This window comes from Geotrypetes seraphini, chromosome 1 (assembly GCF_902459505.1).
Source record: "Geotrypetes seraphini chromosome 1, aGeoSer1.1, whole genome shotgun sequence".
In the NCBI taxonomy this organism is placed as follows: domain Eukaryota; kingdom Metazoa; phylum Chordata; class Amphibia; order Gymnophiona; family Dermophiidae; genus Geotrypetes; species Geotrypetes seraphini.
In genome coordinates, this window is record NC_047084.1 from 214,280,480 (window position 1) to 214,302,004 (window position 21,525).

The 21,525-nt window shown below is 44.1% G+C and overlaps 1 protein-coding gene across 2 annotated transcripts in view; it reads left to right on the forward strand.

Moving 5' to 3' along the window:
- OCIAD2 (OCIA domain containing 2) overlaps positions 1-21,305 on the forward strand; it is a 34,943-nt gene extending 13,638 nt beyond the window's left edge. Inside the window, exons 3-7 of one of the 2 annotated variants that reach the window (XM_033945738.1) lie at positions 3,265-3,318; positions 7,506-7,553; positions 7,740-7,866; positions 13,935-14,022; positions 21,095-21,305. In XM_033945738.1, coding sequence (XP_033801629.1) covers positions 3,265-3,318; positions 7,506-7,553; positions 7,740-7,866; positions 13,935-14,016 — 311 coding nt within the window. In that variant the 3' untranslated portion in view covers positions 14,017-14,022; positions 21,095-21,305. Of the gene's footprint in view, positions 1-3,264; positions 3,396-7,505; positions 7,554-7,739; positions 7,867-13,934; positions 14,023-21,094 lie in introns of those variants that run through there. The other variant, XM_033945746.1, reaches the window with a different exon arrangement.
- The last annotated feature ends 220 nt before the right edge of the window (positions 21,306-21,525 follow it).

Below are 21,525 nucleotides of genomic sequence, written 5' to 3' on the forward strand. Positions count from 1 at the left end.
TGCCCCACTGACCTTCCTGCACCACCTATGAAGCAGTCCACAGCAGGATCGCGACGTCAGCGATCCCTGAGCTGCTTGGGCGCTGCTTCCTGCGCCGCGGTCCCACCCCTCCTCTGACGTCAGAGGAGGGGCGGGACCGCGGCGCAGGAAGCAGCGCCTAAGCAGCGCAGGGATCGCTGACGTCGCGATCCTGCTGCGGCTGCTTCATAGGTGGTGCGGGGAGGCCAGGGGGGCGAGCGTTCTTTCGGGGCGGGGCATCAGGCCTTTAGGGTGGGGCGGGTGGGCAGGCAGGCAGGCAGGCTGGCTTTCAAGGGGGGACAGGCAGGCCTTCAAGGGGGGGACAGGCCTTCGGGGGGGTGCAGGCCTTCAAGGGGGGGACAGGCAGGCCTACAAGGGGGTGGGCAGGCCTACAAGGGAGTGTGACAGGCCTACAAGGGGGGGACAGGCCTACAAGGGGGTGGGACAGGCCTTCAAGGGGTGCAGGCCTTCAAGGGGGAGGGACAGGCCTTCAAGGGGGGACAGGCAGGCCTTCAAGGGGGGGACAGGCCTACAAGGGGGTGGGACAGGCCTTCAAGGGGTGCAGGCCTTCAAGGGGGAGGAACAGGCCTTCAAGGGGGGGACAGGCAGGCCTTCAAGGGGGGGACAGGCCTACAAGGGGGTGGGACAGGCCTACAAGGGGGTGGGACAGGCCTTCGGGGGGGTGCAGGCCTTCGGGGGGTGCAGACCTTTAAGGGGGGGGGACAGGCCTTCAAGGGGGGGGACAGGCAGGCAGGCCTTCAAGGGGGGGGACAGGCCTACAAGGGGGTGGGACAGGCCTACAAGGGGGTGGGACAGGCCTTCAAGGGGGGTGCAGGCCTTCGGGGGGGGTGCAAGCCTTCGGGGGGGTGCAGGCCTTCAAGGGGGGGGACAGGCCTTCGGGGGTTGCAGACCTTCAAGGGGGGGACAGGCCTTCAAGGGGGGGACAGGCCTACAAGGGGGTGGGACAGGCCTTCAAGGGGTGCAGGCCTTCAAGGGGGAGAAACAGGCCTTCAAGGGGGGGACAGGCAGGCCTTCAAGGGGGGGGACAGGCCTACAAGGGGGTGGGACAGGCCTACAAGGGGGTGGGACAGGCCTTCGGGGGGGTGCAGGCCTTCGGGGGGTGCAGACCTTTAAGGGGGGGGACAGGCCTTCAAGGGGGGGACAGGCAGGCAGGCCTTCAAGGGGGGGGACAGGCCTACAAGGGGTGGGACAGGCCTACAAGGGGGTGGGACAGGCCTTCAAGGGGGGTGCAGGCCTTCGGGGGGGGTGCAGGCCTTCGGGGGGGGGTGCAGGCCTTCAAGGGGGGGGACAGGCCTTCGGGGGTTGCAGACCTTCAAGGGGGGGACAGGCAGGCAGGCCTTCAAGGGTGGGACAGGCCTACAAGGGGGTAGGACAGGCCTTCGGGGGGGTGCAGGCCTTCGGGGGGTGCAGACCTTCAAGGGGGGACAGGCCTACAAGAGGGTGGGACAGGCCTTCAAGGGGGGTGCAGGCCTTCAAGGGGGGACAGGCAGACCTTTAAGGGGGGACAGGCCTTTGGGGGGGACCCTGGTTTAGAAGTACACGGAGGGAAGGGGGTGTTCAAAGAGACGTGCATATGCCAAACTTTGGGGGGGAAGAAATAATGGGTCTGAAAATAGAGAAGAGGGAGAGAGATGATGGACCATGGGATTTAGGGAGGGAGGGAAGGAACAGAAAGGGAGAGAAATTGGACACAAGGGATGGTGTGGAGGAGGGATAGAGATACTGGATAGGAAGGTAATTGGGAAAAGAAAGGGAGAGATGGTGGACTCTGGGGTGGTGAGGAAGGAGGGAGAGATGCCGGATGAAAGGGTAGTTAAGAAAAGGTGGATCTGTGGAGGGAGATGAAAAAAAGGAAAGATACCAGACTTCCTGGGGAGGGAAGGGAATTGGAAAGGGAGGACAGAGTTGGCAGATGGATGGTTAGCATGAAGAAAGAAGGAGACCCTGGCAAGCAAGTTATCAGAAGAAAACCAGAGCCTTGGACCAACAAGATTTGAAATATAACCAGACAACAAAAGGTAGAAAAATTAATTTTATTTTCTGTTTTGTGATTACAATATGTCAGATTTGAAATGTGTATCCTGCCAGAGCTGGTGTTGGACTGCAAACGTGAGCTAGGATTTAACAGAGAGAGGAAAAGTCCTTTTTGTTTCTTTATTTTATTTACACCACAGCGCCAGTGTGGTTAGGAGAAGCCAAAGGGGGTGAAAAAGCTATAAAACCTACCAGGATTTTTGAAAAAAATCACCCAACTGGGCAGGAAAATCAAATTGAAAAACCAATTCAATAGGCTGAATCGAATCAAAATTTTTTTTCCTGAATCTGGCAGCATTAGTTTGCGCTACTGTCTTAGACTTTAGGACCTGGGATTGGGGAGAGATGGCATCCTCAGTACTTTATAATGCAAGTGAAACGAGGATTTTGGTCAGACTTTTGAAGGGTCTGCAGAAAAAAATATTGTATAGGCCGGGGACATGAGACAGCAGGAAATGGGAACTTTTCTTCCTTCTATTTTTGTGAATGGAAAGGCTGAGGATGTCAGAGAGTTCAGTTAAAATATGTGCTTTATAAGAAAATATAATAATGTGTTTTATAAAGTTTATAGCATAGCTGGCCTACCCAGTGAGGTGTTCCTAGTGGTGGTGGTGGCAGCGTGTCAATGTGTTGAGAGGAAGAGGTGGTCTGGGAAATTCTGCTGAGCAAACTCCGGGCCCATTTCCACCCCCCAGTTAGTCCACTCCACTCAACTGATTCACACACTGAGTGGGTCTTTGGGTGTTGTTTTGGGATCTCTTCCAGTGGTTTTTCAGTATCTCCTTCTGGTCCAAGGAAGGAAACTTTGTTATCCTTAGCATTGACCTACAGAATATGTTTGTAACAGCGCTGCTTGTGTTGCATTAGGCTATGTAGTTATCAAAAGAAAAAAACAGACCTTTGCACATTTTTGCACTATATGGTGGGTGTATGAGGAGATTCACATTTCCTGCACAGCTAAGTCCATGTGAAGTTACCTTGTGCTGTATTTGACATCTAGCAAGGTCTCTGTTTGAAAGGAAAGATCTAGTTATTAACTTTGCCAAGAGAGTATTGTTAGTTTGTCAACTTTTATGTGCTGAGTTGCATTACTGTGTACTGTTTTTTTTTTTTTTTTGGGGGGGGGGGGGTTGTAAAATAAACACAATGGATAAAATTTCTCCTCCACAAAGCATTCCTTTTGTTTTTCAGCTCTCCCTTTATCTATTGGAAGCATGATTGCCACCCAAGGGTTAGTCTACAAAGGTAATACCAACATTTTTTCTTCATGGGGAAATCTGATGCAGCTATACACATATCTTTGTCCTGAACCTAAAGCACTGGTAAATCTAAATACATAAGTATATGAATTTGGTAAATGAAGTATAATATATGGTACATTTATCATTTTGTAAGTCTTTATTTTTTATTTTGGAGCTGGAGTCAGTACATTTTTACCAACTTCGACTCCACCCAAAATTGCTTCTGACTCTGACTCCATGACTCAGGCTCCACACTCCTGCCTCAATTGATTAATCTATAAAGTTCCATCTGCCTCAGGATAACTTGGCTACCCCTCTGAAGTTGTTGGCTTGCATGAAGTTAAATATCCAGATTTCATGCCAGAAATGTAAATTTGTATGTGGAAAGTGATAGTATCTTTTCTCAACTGCACTGCTAAAGTTTCTCCTCCCCCCCTATAAGCAGCAGTGTTGGCAGCCTTGTTTCAATAGTATGATTCACCTCGAACAATCTTTTATTCCAATTAGAATCCAGTAACTTTTAAAAATTAGATTCTGAGTCCACTAGGGACAGGGGAAATACATACTATTTTTATTGTGTGTTTTTATATATGAAAGCCACTTTGGTCGTAAACAACAAAGAATCACAGTGGCTTGAAGAATGGAGACCATCTCTATTTGGATGACCTGACACGACCCATGTTTTGGCAAGAAGCCTGTCTCAGGCCATGTTGGGTCATCCGAATAAAGAATAATTTAGTCCCCGTTCTTCAGGCCATTGCATTTCTTTGTTGTTTGCATGCTGTTTTGTTCAGCACTTTTTGCTATCCTTCTCTTTCTACTATCTTGGACCTAGCCACTTTTGGCTGTATCATGGGAAGATGGTATATCTGGGATTGCGTAAACATAAACCATATTTTCTGAAGAAAGGCTGGCGTGTAAGAATAGTGTGTAGTGGTTTATGAGTTAGAGTTCATATCTCAATTCTCGTAAGGATCCTCCTTGTGACTTTGACCAAGTTTGAATGTTTATTGAAAGCTTCTATACCGCTACTAATGTCTAGGGAGTCAATTCAGAGCAGCTTACATGAGCTTCTGAAAAGGTGCTACAATGCAAAGTTAGCTTTTGAGATGACATTCAATACAAACACATTTATACCATAATCAATCATCCTACGTATACATACACATTTATATCATAGTTGATAATCCTGCTTATATACACACACATAATACTAGTATCGTATATCATGTTCATACTAAATCATATTTATTTGCACACATAATACCTGCAGACATAAGGGCTTTTGGGGTGGTAGATAGGTGGGTACCGTAGGTTTTGGGGAATGTACAGGCATTATGGTGAGGTGTGTACCTGACACCTTTAATGAGAAGTTCACAGCAGTGCCCCCTAGGATGCTCCCCTACCCTGCTGGCATGTCATATTGCGGTGGCTTATTTTTGACACTTTTGATATTCATCACAGAAAACATCAGTTAAAAATTTAAACATTTAAAACTTGGTGTGTTTGAGGTCATTATTGATTTTTGACTTTCAGACTAATAGATTTGATATAAACTGATTCTCACTTTTATTTTGATTTGGAATTTATGGTACTGTATATACTCAAATATAAACTGGGATTTTTGGGCCCAAAAATTGGTCCAAAAATGGGGGTCCCAATTTATATTTGGGTCAATGCCCCCTCCCAGAATTTTTTTAAGGCCGCTGCCGCAAGGCTCTGCCCCCCGTCTCCTCCCTGCCCTATCATACCTCTGCCGATCCGTGGTGGACGTGCAGCGGGCAGGAGCAAGCTTTTCAAACTCCTGCCCCTCTGCTAACCAGCTGCGCAATTGAATTTCCTCATTGGAGTGGCACGAGCAGCTGTGTGATTTGGCGCTGCTTCTTGGCGCTCAATGGCTTCCTTACTCCCCCCCCCCGGTACCTTTTTCAGAGCCCCCTGGACAGCGGACATCAGTTTTCGCAAGTCCCGCAAGAGCTGATTGCCATTCAGCGGGCGGTGCGGGGGCAGGCCAGATGCTGAAGAGATCACGGCTGCCCTACACTGCTGGAGATTTGGAGATTTGCCATCCGGTGGGGGGGGGGGGAGAGATTTTAAAAGGCAGGGGAGGAACTGGAAGATAAGCTGCAGCTAATACCATGGGGCGATTTATCTTCCGATTTTTAAACATAGGCTGCCCTTTTCTGCAGCTTATGTAGAGGGGCGCCCTATATGTGGGGAAATACAGTACTAGCATAAGTTGGCATCAACCTGCATGTCCAGGTACACACTAGGGCTATGGCTGTCATAAGTTGATAAGAGGTTGCCTGAAGTTCAGTTTCACTGCCCAAAGCAGTATAAAATCTGTATTTGGTCTTGTTTTAGTTTCAGCCAAAAATGCCCATATATTTGTGGCTAAAACAAATGTACTCTTTACCCATAGCATACACACTTGCCCCTGCCATGACTAACCACTAAACCTGCCCACGCCTGGTCCAATCTCCAGGCAGCCTCATGGCAGCCATTTTGATGGCAGAGACTGTAGAACCAGGAGCGACTAGGGATCACTCCTGCCTGTAGATCACCAGAGACTCAAAGGTACCTTTGTTAACTGTTTTGTTTTGCAAAAACAATAAAAACTTACTGAACTTTAAAAAAAAACAAAAGTTTAGGAAGTTACCCAAACCTTTTTTTGAAACCCTGGCAATGAATTTCAGAGCTTAACTGCACAATGGGTAAAGAAAATTTTCTCCATTTTGTTTTAAATTTACTACATAGTAGCTTCGTTGCATGCCCCCGAGTCCTAGTATTTTTGGAAAGAGTAAACAAACGAACCATAACTACTCCACTCAGTATTTTATAGACCTTTATCATATCTCCCCGAGCTGTCTTTTCTCTAGGCTGCAGAGCCCTAGCCGTTTTAGCCTCTTCTCATAGGGAAGTGGTCTTATCCCTTTTATTGCCCTTTTCTGTACCTGGTGCTTGATAGATGTCAAATATCGACAAATTACAGGATTCATAAGAGATAATTGGCTGCAATTACTAAATCAAATAGCCTTGCATTTAGGTTCAGTTTTAGCTTATGATTTTTCTTTAGGATATATCTGCCTGCTTGGCAAGTTTTCATGGATGGGCAGGTGCCCAGGGGCCCATGCATTTGAGCTCTGGCTAAAGACCTCCTCTGAAGGCACCCAAAACTCCTGCTGCCAAGCTTTGCTGTCAGTGGCAGCATTTCTGAGCCACCGATGTCAACTTCTTCCTAAGAAACTGGGTTAAAAACCAGCTGAGAGCTGAAAAGCCAGCTAGAGTCAAGATGAGTATTCTTTCGCCCAGAAACAAGACGGGTCCAAATTTAACATCTTTGGTTCTGCAGGTGTTAGTTAATTGTACCTAACCTGAGGATTAGGAATGTCTGCATGATTATCTGCCACCAGATTCTCAATAACGGGCAAAGCAGTCCACTGTGAAAGACTAATCTTGATCAAAGTGGAAGGAGTTGATAGCAATGTGTGTCTCTGCATAGAGAGAAATATTTGTTAACCTCCCCATTGAGATGCATTAGAATAGGAGATTTTTGTTAATTATTTTGAAAAGTCCAATATATTATAGATCATTAATGGCAAGAAAACAATCTAGCCCACATCATGGGAGAAAATAGGATACAAAACAAAGAAATCAAATAATTGGACATTGAGACATATAGTCATTATTCTTTGGTACCTATAAAGATTATCTCTACTATTAATCCCTATTTTGATCACTTTATTAAGCTTCCTTCTCTAATAAGTCTTTCTAACTGATCTGGCTCAAAGGAGACATAACTCCTATCAGGAAAATTAACCAAACATTTGGATGGGAATTTCAGAAAAAAAACAGAACATAATTTTTAAGCAAGAAACCTTAAGGAGTAGAGAGGCAGGAGAGAGGGGCAGAGAAACAAGAAGTTGTAGCCATCAAAGACAGGTCTGGTGTGTGTGTGGGGGGGTTAAAGTAGGGTGGGGCAGACTGTGTTTGTTGATCATTTTGATGTTTAGGTATAATTTTTTTCATGCCCTTCTTTTAGATGGGGGATCTAGCTTTTATAAATATACTTGTAAACTGCTGCAGTTCTTCTAAATGGTTACTGGCCACAGTATCTTCCTTGATACTTTTCCCGTTAAATTATCAATTGCTTATTGCTGACTCTACTTAATCACATTTGTATTTATTTAGGTTATCTGTCATCTAACCCAAGATTTGGATCATTGCCAAAAGTTGCTCGTAAGTAACCTAAACCACTTGCAGAATAACTAGTAGATTTTATACTTCCAAATGCAAATTGCCGACTGTTATTTGTAATGAATTTGCCTCAATAATAAATTCTCTATATAGGCAACATTTTAAGGCCAAAATATTTTTCTCTATAGAGCTTGTTTTACACCTGTGTATAATTTCTCTAATTTGTAGTTGCTGGAGTTCTTGGTTTTATCGTTGGCAAGATTTCATATATGGGAGTATGCCAGGAGAAGTTCCACAAGATAGGAGTCCAGCCCTTTGAACTTGGATATGGCCCACGCTATGGTCAATATAAAAGGTATGGATTAAATGTTTTGAATTTTTCTTCCCATTGATTTCATCCATAGTTATTACAATCTTTTGTAATTTTTTTAACAAAAATGTATGGCACACCAATTTTTGCTGAGGTGGCAGTGTGGATACGGAGAGGATTTGTGGCCAAAAGAGCTAGAGAGCTATTGAAAACCCCACCAATCTCTTCGGATTTTAAAACAAAGAGGGAGATGAACTGGAACTGTTTTCTTGGTGGGGCTGGAGGTTAAGATGTACGAGTGCTAGGGACTATGGTCATCACTTCCAAGTCTCCTGATGCTGACCTAGGTTTGCTATTGACCTGACTGGGTGAGCCTGACTCAAATTGGAGGGGCCATTGCTAGGTCCCTAGAAGGAGCAGATACTCCCAGGAAACGCTCATAATAAACAAGCTCGTTTTTATATACAGGAAAAGGGAGATGCTAGACTAGTATGGGCTGCTCATTCAGTTACCTTACCCTTATTTCTTCACCACCCACTTTCCTTACTCCTTGTATATAGAACCGACTTCATCTTGCACCATGCATTAATCTCCTGCAACTGTAACCACAGAATATATCCAAGTTTGTTAACCTGCAACTGTAACCATACTCCACTGAATATATCAAATATGTGACTCTGTGATCCATACTGTATTATATATGTAATTCTGTAACCCATTCTGAGCTCTTCTGGGAGTATGGACTATAAAGCCAAATAAATAAAGTTACCTGGAGAAATTCATTTTATTTTGTTTTAAATATGCCTTGTCCTGAAACTTTTTTCCTCAATGAAATCTCCTGCCCACCTTGTAGACTCTTAAGTTTTTGCATTAATGAACTCCTGACTAGAGAATGACACGGGGAAAAAATCTGTCCCCGTCACTGCACCGTCCCCGGCCCACCATCCTCTGCATGCCCCGTCACCGCCGTTCCCTTCACCGCCCCATCACCGCCATCCCTTTCACCGCCCCGTTACTGCCACTGCCATCCCATTCACCGCCCCGTCACCATCCCCGCAGCATCCATATAAGCCTTAGTACTGCAATATTTAGCTTATTCCTTTCTTATAAATCAAAGTTCCTGCTGCTGAACTAGAGAAAGAGATGTTCAGCTGGCAGGGCTTTGTTTATAAATTTTTATCAACACAACTAATATACTACTTTATCTTAAAGCAAAAAATAAATAAATAAATAGAATTTTTTTTTTCTACCTTTGTTGTCTGGTTTCTGCTTTCCACATCTTCTCATTCAATTCCTTCCATCCACTGTGTGTCTTCTCTCTGTGTCTTCCATTTGCTGTTACTGTGCCTCTCCCTTCACCCCCTCCCACAATTGGTCTAGCACCCATCTTCTTCCCTCCGCTCCCCCATAGTCTGGCATCTGTCTTCTTCTTCCCTTCCAGCGTCTTCTCCCCACTCTGCCTTCCACATTTCCAAGGAAGAGAAACTTTTCCCTTTCACCTCCTCCTCCGGAACATGCGGTCCCCGCAGCCCCCACCCGCACGCCGGATCGATCGTTTAACCAGCTTCCTCTCTCCAGCTCTCCTTAGTTTACCGGCTTTCTTTTTCGGCGACCGGCATGCGCGGCTGCTCAAAGTTCAATCTTCTGCTCTGCTGCAACTTCCTGTTTCCGGTTGGGTCAGAGCAGAAGATTGAATACTGAGCAGCCGCGCATGCGCGGCTCTTTTGAAAGCGTTCCGGTCGCCGAAAAAGAAAGCCGGCAAACTAAGGTGAGGTGGAGAGAGGAAGCTGGTTAAACGATCGAGCCGGTGTGCGGGTGGGCGGGTGGGGGCTTCGGGGACCGCACAATCCTTTATGCCTCACTGCGGTGACAAGACCATTCACCGCTCCACAGGGCGGTGATGGCCTTGTCCCCGTCCCCGCAGAGGCTGCTAATTTTCATTCCCCGTTTTTGGTGGGTTACCCACGGCTAAAAGAGGTAGCCGTGGGTAAACCGCCACCGTGTCATTCTCTACTCCTGACCTCTTAAGTGTTCTGTAGTCCCCAGCAGTTAGGGGCTTTTCTTCCTATGAGCTAGGACTGAAAAGGGTTAACCCTCCTATCCACCCCTTCCCTGCCACCACAGCTACCACTTTCACCATCACCACAACTGAAGATGGAGACACTTCTGCTTTCTCCAAGAAGCTATTGCATTATAATTTTATGTGAGTATTATAAGGTTATTATAAGGCAGTGTTATTGATCAAGAAGTCAGGTAATCTTTTACCCAAAGAAATGGCTGTGAACATTAGTTCTTATGAGCTGAAATATAGGAACCTAAAAATTACTAGAGGAGAGAATATAAAGTGAGGGCCTTTTGATAACAACATTCAGAAATGTAAAATTGTATAAATTGGTGTCTCTCAAATTGTGTGCCACGGCACAATGGTGTGTCCCAAAGAGATTCCAGGTGTGCTAAGAGAGATTCCAGAATTTTTTTATTTTTAAAAATTTCCTTCATAAACATGTCATCTATTCTAGTGTATACTTATGTTGCATATGCAAGTCTGTCAGTGTTATGAGCTTCTGTGTGTAAGTATACAAGCATCATTCTTTGATGTGATTGGTCCTTGAAAACTAACAGCTAGTAATTTTATTTTAATTTTTTATGCAGTAGCTATCCTAACTTGAGCAATAAAGCAATCAAGGCTTTGTTACCGTTTTGGATCTTCTTATCTTTGAAAACTTGGATTTTCAGCTCTGACAGAAATTAAATTGGAAAAAAAGAGAACTATTACAGATGGTGGATGATGACATGCGTGTTATGTAATGTAATGTAATGTAATTTATTTCTTATATACTCTTGTCGACTATCGAGCCATGCACTGAAAAACAAGTACATCCATTGCATTGATTAGCAATTCTATTCACTTTAGTTTCACCGTTGTTACAATTATCCATACATTTTGCAATTTTATAATTTCAATTATAATGTTTTGTGAAAAACATTTGCTACATTTAGAGTGCCACGAAAAACATTTACACCATTAAGAAGTCCTTTTATTAAGCTGCGCTAAATCGGTTACTACACCTTAATAAAAGGACCCTTTAGTGTGCTGGAGCTAAAAAAAAAAAAAATTTGAGGGACACTGGTATAAATTCACAAGTAGTGAATCATTTTTCAGTGGAAATAGTTTTTGAGCAGTTTGCAGCGACATGATATGCAAACAGGCAGTAACATCAGAAGAAATTACTTCACATAAAAAAAGGTTCATGAATGTGTAAGATATAGTGAAGACAAACGTAGTAATAGAATTCAAGAAAGTATGATCCCATAAGCTCATTCCTTGAAAGCAAATAATTTTGAGATGTCTAGTATAAAATCGGGAAGAAAACTGAGAAGATTTCTTTCTTTGCCATCCAGGATTCTTGTTTTCTTGGGATTTAATTTAATTAAAGCATAATCTTTGATAGAATAAAACAATACCTTTCTAAGCACTTTAAAACAAATACTGGAAGTACTACTGGACCTTCAATAAGCAAAATTCCTAAATCCCCTCACAAAAATGCTTTCTTTGGGGAGATGCACCTTAGGGAGCAATTGCTCTCTTTCCCAAATGACAAAATACCTTTTTAAAAACACTCTTGCTCCGAGTACCAGACACTGGACTTTCTTAGAGATCAAAATAGAATACAATTTCTTGAGGAATACTGTAAAGTTAATCTGGTTCTTCATTAGACTCTTCCCTTATGTCTGCATCTCAGTAAAGCTGCTTCTTTGGTTAGGCCAGGCTAATCTGGTACAGCTCTTCCTTTGTGCAAGGCCTAGCTGGACATAAAGAAGAAATAGTTTTCTGCTGTTCCTTCCCATCTGGAAAAACCCCCAGACATGAACACACAGCCTGAAATACATGGTTTTAAATGGTTGCTTCCAAAAATCACAAAAATACACACTCTTTGCCTAGTGATACATGTAGACCCATACAAGGTCATGCATTTGGGCTGCAAAACCTGAGGGAATGGTACAGTTTACGGGGTGAAGAATTTTTGTGTATGAAAGAGGAGCAGAATTTGGGTATAATAGTATGTGATGATCTTAAGGTGACCAAGCAGGTTGAAGTGGCTTCGACAAAAGCTATAGTACATAGGGAAAAGTATGTCCAGTAGGAAAAAAGGAGGTATTGGTCCCTGTGTAAGAGCTCTGATGAGACCTTATTTAGAATCTTGTGTACAGTGCTGGAGACGGTACCTTCAAAAAAATATAAACAGGAGGGAGTCTGTCCAAAGAAAAAGGCCACTGACCATTTTAGTTGCCTGTCATAAGGCATATGAGGACAGACTTGGAGATCTGTATATGTACTTTGGAGGAAAGGTGTGAGAGGAGAGATGTGATGGATGTTTAATTACCTACATAGCATAAATGCACACAAAGCGAGTCTCTCCATTTGGAAGGAAGTTCTGGAATGAGGGGGCAGAGGATGAAGTAAGAGGTGATACCTTTTTACAGAAAGGGTAGTATATGCATGGAATAGTCTTCTGGAAGAAGTGGTGAAGTCAGACTGTTAGAATTCAAGAGAGTGGGACAGGTATGTGGGATCTCTTAGGGAGAGGAGGAGATAGTAATTGCTGCATATGGGCCATTTGGCTTTTATCTACCAGCATGTTTGTGTTTCTATCTTCTGTTACATCACAGCACTCAACAGGTCACAGGTGCAGGGATTTCAGAATTTTCCTCTTGAGTGCAGAAGGAACATTGTAGAGTTCTGCTACCTACAATAGATGCAGTTTTGAAAAACTTTACAGGTGCCCTTTTATAAAAAGTGGTCTTGGCTAAAAAGTGTTTGGGTAAGCAGGCATCACCCTCTATATCTGAAAAGGGTGGCATATAGATGTAATTTCCTGATTTTAGAATCCATGGAACAGAGAGAAAATATTATTTAATTGGGTAATTGTCACTGTTCTTAATGACTATCTCACAGCCAGGCACTTGCAATAACTTGCCTTTAATTTCTTATACTGTCTGTCTCCCCAAAACACAATCATTTAACATCCCAGAGAAATACGGGTGGTGTTTAATAAAGGCTGGCTTTTAAACTTCATGCATCAGCCAAATGACCTTTTTGCTACTGTAAGCTATCCAGTTATTGTATGCTTGCAACACACTTGACCAAGATATCAGTTTGGATCTACAGTATGTGATAACTCTCTGGTCTGCTGGCTCCATCTCGGATCTTCTAGTTCCATTTGATGGGATCTATGCTACCTTCTGCAAGAGAGACCGTGCTTTAAAAAAAAAAAATAATATGTTTTTATTATTTATCAACCTTGCTTTCTTTACTCGTACACATGCTGCCTAATTACAGTAGTATGAAATGGAAGAGTAGTCTAATGGTCTGATTGCCACTGTGGCTCCTTGTACTCCTGCCCAAGTCATTTAACCCTCAGTTACCCAGGTACAAAACTTAGAACTTAGGCCCACTAGGGACACACAATATTTGTATACACAATATGTAAACTGTTTTGGTTGTACCACAGAAAGGCAGAATATCATATCCATGACACCTAGTATCTTGTTCCCTTACCATTAATTTTCTCCCTGAGTTGGTATTGTTAGACTTTTTCCCTGTGCTTAGAACCCTCAGTTCCCATTAATCTTGTGCTCTGTTTTCTCTTTATCTCTCTCTCTCACTCACTCAGTCACTATGTTCTCCTTATCTTCAAACTATTCCTGATGTTGCAAAGTGTCTGTCTATATAGCTAACACTGGCCCATGTGGGATGACAGCAGTATTGCTATGCAGGGCTACCTTTCAGCACAACCAAAGCATAAGAAGTTACTTCCATTCTTGGCTCCATGTGGTCAGAGGGAAAGAAAAAATAAAAAAAATCTGCAACCAGTGTCTCCAACACAAATTCATTCTTTCCTGATAGCTGGTTCCCTTCTGTGAGGTTTGGCCATAGCTATATCCAGAAGAGCAAGGATAGGAATAGGACCCAATTTGAAGAAAGACATAGACAAGGATAAAAATAATTAATAATTTGGTTTTAAATTATGAATTTCCAGGCAGAATTGGAAATATTTTTTTATTTTATCATATAAATGTTGTTCAGTGTACTTTTTCTCTTTTAATTGTAGTTACTGTACTCATGTGTGCGAGGAATGTAAGAAAAAACATAAAGAAAGTGAGAGTAAAAGTTCAGAGGCTCCTGCATCTTAAAGCCAGGTAAATTTATATCTCTAGCCGAAATACATATTCCAAGTTCTCCACTTTAAATTGTAAATTGCAGTACAATTTTTTAATCAATAGGGAAAAATATTATCACAAGAATATATATATAAATATTTAAATTTAATTTTGCTTTTGTAGAACTCCTGCGTCAAGTGAACAAAGGTTCCAGAAAGTTCTGCCTTACATCTGCTTATCTCCCAGGATAAAGATTAGAATTGGATTTTGTAGGGAAAGAAAGTCTCAACTGAAAAGAGGTGGGACAAGGAGTGGTAGAGCAGGTCAAAGAAATATTGATGTCTCTAGAAGGAAGGTCTGATGAGAAAAGAGGCAAACCCTCCATTATATTTATATATGGGTTCATGTTCACTAACTAATGTAGATTTCACAGGTGGATTAAAAAAAAATATCTGCCCTAAATTTTATCCAGGTTAGCAAAACATAAGTTAACTTTGCTTTCTTTTTAGCCCAGAAGTTTCTTCAACTGCTCTGTAAGGAACTATAGTCCAGTGAGCTTCACCTGTCTAACATGCCTACCTGCAGGATTTTTTCTAATACTACTTGTTCTTAGTGTCAGCAGCAGACCAAGCCAGGAACATGCGGGTAATCTGCCCCTCTACCAGAAGTTGGAAGCAAGAGTATAATTGTGCTTGCATTAATAGGAATATGTGCACCTGAAATAATCTATTTCAGGATTATTTCAGGTAGTGGATCCCTGGCTGTGCAGTTCCAAAGTGAAATGCCTTATTTTTCCTGGCCTTGTGGTTGACTAGTAGAGAATGATGTGGGAAAAAAATTTGTCCCTGTCCCCGCAAACTCTGTCTGATCCCATCTGCACAAGCCTTGAATAGTTATGATTTTATATTTAAATCATTATAATAAAGTATAAAAAGAAATAATATTCTCTACAACTGTCATTTTTATAAATCACAAATGCAGAAAAAGGATCAACAAAACCTAATAGCTGACCAAAAATGAACATAAAAACATGATTTAAAAAACAACCCAAATCCCAAGAAACCACACCTTCCATGTAGTACAACACCAAAGAAATAGAAAGATCCATTTCCTCCTATACTGTGTAAAATATAAAGATCACACATGCCATGTATGGTATTAGACAAAAGAGTGCAGTAGAAAGCCCTAAGCCTGCTGGAAACTGAAGGAGGCACGGGCTAGTAGTGGGCCTTGGGGTCCCCTCCCAAATTTCTGCCCTGGGTACTACCCATGTCTTAACACCAGCCCTGCAGGATAAACATTTCAGTTCTCGTATATTCTAATCACAAAATTGAAAATAATAATTTTTTTTCTACCTTTTGTCTGGTTATTTTATTTTTCAAGTCATGTTGGTCCCAGGCTTTGCTTTCTGTGTCCCTCCGTCTTCTCTTAACTCACTCGCCAGGGGCTCCTTTTCATCTGACATTTCTTCTTATCTGTGCTCACCATCCTTCGTGTACCTATCTTTCCATTATCTGTGTTCCCTATACTTGCCTGTCCAGCATCTCCCCTGTGACTATCTCCCTGTATTTATCATCACTACTCCACATCCTGCATTACTCATCTCCCTTCTGTATTCCTATTCTCTCCCACATCTAGCACTTTCCCTCTGTATCCAAATACCCCCTCCCATGTCTGACATTGCCCCTCTCTATACATGTACTATTCCCATGCAGCATCTTCCTTTGTATCCCTATCCTCCTCTCCATCCCCATTATGTCCCCTCTGTTTCTGATACCTCCCTGTGTCTCTCTCTCTCTGCTTTGTGTTCAGTATTTCATTCCCTCTTCCTTATCCACATAGTATGGCATCTCTTATTCCCTTCAGCCCCTCCCCAAAGGTCCAGCAACTCTCTACCTTCCCTCCAGCAGCTCCTCTTCCACAGGTGGAGCAACTATCCCTCTTCTCTCCAGCTCCCTCGCTTACAGGTCCTGTAGCTCTCTCCATTCCCTTCAGTTCCAGCCATTCCCTCCATAGGTCAAGCATATCTCTCCCCTCCCCTTTCTTCTGCCCCAGCCCTTCCACCTGTGCCCTTTTCTCCTGCCCTAGCATCTGCTTTGCCGATGGCTCCAGCTCCCCTTCCTTGTAGGTCCATTGGGTCCAGACAACTTCCCTCCCTCACTGCTGCTGGTATATACCTTGAAGAAGAGTGAGCTAATCGACAGTGCTCACAGTCATGGTCTTCCTTCTGCTGGGTGCCTCCTTATGGTGCAACTTCCTCTTTTCACAAAGATAGGAAGTCGCTCATAAGGAGGAGCCCAGCAGAGGGAAGGCCCTGACTGCAAGTACTGACAATCAGCTCGCTCTTCAAGGTATATGCTAGCAGGAGGGATGCTGGCTGGAGCCACTGGATCTGTGAGTGAGGTGGGGTGGACTAAAGCTGTCAGACAAGCGAAGGGGGGGGGGAGGGGCTGGAGCTACCAGACCTGTGAGGGGGGAGGGATGGAGTCAGGAACTGGGGAGCTGTGTATGTGGGGGGTTCTCTGTGGGATGAAAGCCTTTTTACCACTCCTAGAGAGCAGTAAAAGTTTTTGTTCCTGAACTAGCAGTAAATATATCAAATTTTTGATTGCTCCTGCAGTTGTGGCATAGTTAACCCTTGGTGGGTTAACCATGGGAAACGGGCACCATGTCATTCTCTGTTGACTAGTTCCAGTGTAGCTAGAAGAGGATTTTTCCTCTTGTATTTCTACTCTTTGAAATATCTAATAGTGCCAAGTCCTTCCTTCCCTGCGCCCCACACCCTAAGCTCTCTCCTCTTCCTTCTACTTGTAATATTGAACCAATATTTTAAAGAGGATTTAAATTTGGGTAAAAAGAGCTTAGAACAAGTTGCCAGGGGCTGGCTACTCCAGAAGGCTGGGGCAATGGGGTGAAAAAAAGATCAGCCGATCAGAACTTATTGACCGTTCCTCCGATTAAAGAACTTTATAACATAATATAACATCGTACATATAAACCGCATAACCATAAGTTCAAAAGATTAAAAATAACATAACCTAAGGATGATTTAAATTAGTTCGCTAAATATTTTGAAAAAAGATGAGTTTTCAATTGAGTTCTAAAGTGCTTGTAAGAGCAAGCACTATGCAACAGTTCTAACAGGCCTAAATTCCCTGTCATAGAAAGCAGCCTGAAATGCTAGTGTATGTTCCAAGAATTTCTTGCTCTTACAACCTTGACAGAAAATTAAACAATGCATGTGATTCTCTCCTATATTTATGGAATGCTATGAGAAATCTATTAGTCATATAGTTTGGAGCAATACCATACGCAACTTTGTGACAAAGACAACCCAGCTTAAACAAAACATGCGCCTCCACTGGAAGCCAATTCAACCCACAGTAGAAAGGAGTCACATGATCATATTTCTTTAGACCATAAATTAATTTGACCCCAGTATTTTGAATCAGTCTAAGCCAAGCCATCTCTTTCTTGGTATATGTCAAATAGACACTGTTACAATAGTTGAGAAGACTTAGAAGTAACGACTGAACTAAAAGTTTAAAGGCCAGAAACTCAAAATATGATTTTATGGTACACAGCTTCCACAATGTGTAATAACCCTTTTGCACTACAGCATCTACACTTCTCCCTCTGTATTCGCGGTTTCAACAATTGCAGTTTCGATTATTCACGGTTTTTAGCTTGCTGGCTCCTTCCCCCAAATTACATCAGCTTGCATAGAGAAATCACTGATTCCAAGCGTTTACAGAGAAAATCACTGATTCCCAGCACTTTCTTCATTGTGTTTTGCCTCTCCTTCAGGAACAGGCCAGGTCTCCCACCATGTTATTCGTGGTTTAAACATATTCACAATGGTTTTTAATAGAAAACAGCAAATAACATATGAAAAAGTTATTCGCGGGTCTGTTAATCCCCTATCACAGCGAATAAGGAGGGAGAAGTGTACTTGCTTTTTCATGGTCAAGTGTTGATCTATAACGGGATCCGGAAGGTTCGCCCCCCACATTTCGCCCCCAGCAATTCGCCCCTCACATTTCGCCCCCCACATTTCGCCCCCAGACACATTTCGCCCCCACACATTTCGCCCCCACACATTTCGCTCCCCGGATGTTTCGCCCCCACACATTTCGCCCCCACACATTTCGCCCCCAGCAATTCGCCCCTCACATTTCGCCCCCCACATTTCGCCCCCAGGTATTTTTCGCCCCCACACATTTCGGATCGCAAATCCTTACCTCACGGGCCCTCAGTCCAGCTGCTGGTGTGCGCGAGCGAAGCCAAGGGGGGGAGGGAGTCGAAGTCTGGCCCCGCCCCCGGGCTTTCCCCTTTTTCGTCCGCGATCCGCTAGGACATGAAGGGGGATCGGGGCTTGGTAACTGCACCAACTTAAAATAAAAGAGACCCAAAATTAGGCTGCATTTTGTAAAAATTCTCTGCATCTGTTTTGCAGATGCCCACTCCCTCCCTCTATTCTGGCAAGCAGCTCCAGCGTCAGGGTAGTTCCAGCCCCTGCGGTGTCTCCTCCCGACTCTGCTCCATGGCATCACTGTCATCTGACGCCAGGTCCGAGGCGGTGTCTGAATCGCTGGCTTCCAGGCATGCCCGAGCTGGATTCACAATAACAGCCCGCCGTTTTTCATCCTCCAGCTGCAGTTGGTTCTCTTGCGTGCCTTCAATGTGCTGAATTACTAGACCAGCGTTTCCTGAACCCTCTCCATTAGGCACATGATCTTGAAAATGTGATGGCTATATTTCCGCCGCGGCCAGACACTGCCCCCCTCCTCCTCCCTGCCCTATCTTCCTACCTCTGCCGATCGTTGGCAAGCTTTCCGAACTCCTGCCCTGCTACTAACCGGTTGCGCGGATCCACTTAGTCCATCTCAGTGGCACGAGCAGCAGCGCGATTTGGCACTGCTTCTCAGCGCTGAGCAGCTTCCTTACTGGCTCCCAAGAATTCTCCCGAGAATTTGGGAGCCAGTAAGGAAGCCGCTCAGCACCAAATTGCGCTGCTGCTCATGGCATTGATTTGGACTAAGTGGATCCGTGCAGCTGGTTAGCAGTGGGGCAGGAGTTTAGAAAGCTTGCGCCTGCCTGCTGCTCTGCCTGCCTCCCTCTGGCCCAAGCCCCGATCCCCCTTCATGTCCTAGTGGATCGCGGGGGCGGGGCCAGACTTCGGCGCTGCTGCTCATGGCATTGATTTGGACTAAGTGGATCCGTGCAGCTGGTTAGCAGTGGGGCAGGAGTTTAGAAAGCTTGCGCCTGCCTGCTGCTCTGCCTGCCTCCCTCTGGCCCAAGCCCCGATCCCCCTTCATGTCCTAGCGGATCGCGGGGGCGGGGCCAGACTTCGGCGCTGCTGCTCATGGCATTGATTTGGACTAAGTGGATCCGTGCAGCTGGTTAGCAGTGGGGCAGGAGTTTAGAAAGCTTGCGCCTGCCTGCTGCTCTGCCTGCCTCCCTCTGGCCCAAGCCCCGATCCCCCTTCATGTCCTAGCGGATCGCGGGGGCGGGGCCAGACTTCGACTCCCTCCCCAGCAGCTGGACTGAGGGCCCGTGAGGTAAGGATTTGCGCTCCGAAATGTGTGGGGGCGAAAAATACCTGGGGGCGAAATGTGGGGGGCGAAATGTGAGGGGCGAATTGCTGGGGGCGAAATGTGTGGGGGCGAAATGTGGGGGGCGAATTGCTGGGGGCGAAATGTGTGGGGGCGAAACATCCGGGGGGCGAAATGTGCGGGGGCGAAATGTGTGGGGGCGAAACATCCGGGGGGCGAAATGTGCGGGGGCGAAATGTGAGGGGCGAATTGCTGGGGGCGAAATGTGGGGGGCGAAACTTCCGTGAACCATCTATAACAACTCCCAATATTTTAATCGTTGGATTGACCTTATAGAGTGTTGAGTCTATAGGAATTGATAGTTCATGTAAATTCTAGGTGGAGACCTAACAAAGAATTTTCTCTGCCACAGGCCCACACTTTGGAATGCCATGCCAACTCATCTCCACCATGAAAATTCTCTCGATAAATTTAAAACTAAACTCCAAACCTTTGTTTCAAAACGCATACCAAAGCACAAGATAATATTCCTTTTTTTTTTTCAATTACAGTAAACTTTTCACGAGAACCATTTCAATGAAGTGACTCCCCTTTCCTTGCTGTTTTTTCCCTTCCCTTCATACCCCTTCTTACTTTTATTTTTAAGATGTAATTATTAACCTTCCCCACCCCAAACTCCGCTCGTATCTAGTTCTGTCAATGTCTTCGGCTCAATTTGCCTTTACCCTGCTTTCCATTTATTTTTCCATTTTTATATTTTTAGTATTGTAAACTGACCAGATACATGTAGATCAGGGGTGCCCAAAAGGTCGATCGCAAAGGCAACACAAGTCTTATCACAGAATCCATCCCGAGCTCCGCGATAGACTTGCATTGCTTTTGCGTTCTGTTCTCCCTGTTCCCCGACACCAACACTCTAGTGCTGTTTAGTAAAAGGAGCCCCTTAGTTTATACTAGAGGTAATGGAGTGGTGAGTAACTTTCCCCAAAACAGACCTGATTATTCTTCCACTCCACTTACTTCTGTATTCTTGATTCAATGCTTTCTAGTTGCTTTCTGCACTGTATTAATCAGTAGCTGGCTATCACCCAGGGAAGATATCAACCACAGACATCATGGTCTGTATTATCTGCTACAGAAAATTATCATCCCCGACCAAGCAGTAGCTGTGTCTGTATAGCAGCCGGAGGAGGGGTTATGTTAGACAATTGGGAAGAGATTTTTTTTTAGTAGTATACTTGCTAGATATGAGGTGTAAATTATGGAACATCAAATATGGCAGTCCAAAGGACTTATTTAGTTGGTGACTTTATTATGCCTTAAAGTTACTTTGGGTGGTGCCTGTTCTTTATATGACAACATAAGTACAGATGTCTGTAGTCTTGCACGATGCAGAAGTTGTGTAAACAGCTTTCACGAAGGACATCCTTAGTTTGAGTATCCCTACCTTTTATCGTACCTGTTGTATTTGAATGTATCTTGCCTCAAGTTAATAGTGAAAAAGTGTGAGCCAAGTTCATATAAATAACATACTAATGTTTTTTTTATGATTACAGAGATGAATCATAAAGAAGACTATCCCAGTTTCACCTGCTTGTAATGGGTTCTGCGGGAGATTCTACCAAGTGATGATGCACACCAGTTCCTATACTCTGGAATTGTAGCAATGCTTCTAAATTATCCCCCTTTTTTTTACTTTTTCTAAACAGTTTCATTAGCCTAATGTGGTGGTTAACTTTTTAAAATAAAAAATTATCTCAAATTGTACAACTTTCTTCTTCTGGGCTTTACTTTTCTGTATATAAAGGGCAGACTGCTTTTCTCTTTATTTATTTACTAGTCTTTAAGCCTGTTACATTAACGGGTGCTAGAATAGATGTGTGTGTCTGTCTTTTTCTCTCTCCTTGGCCGCTGTCTGTTTGTCTTTCTTTCTTTCTGTCTCTCTCTATCCTCAGCTGTCCACCACCACCCATTACCTGCTCCCCCT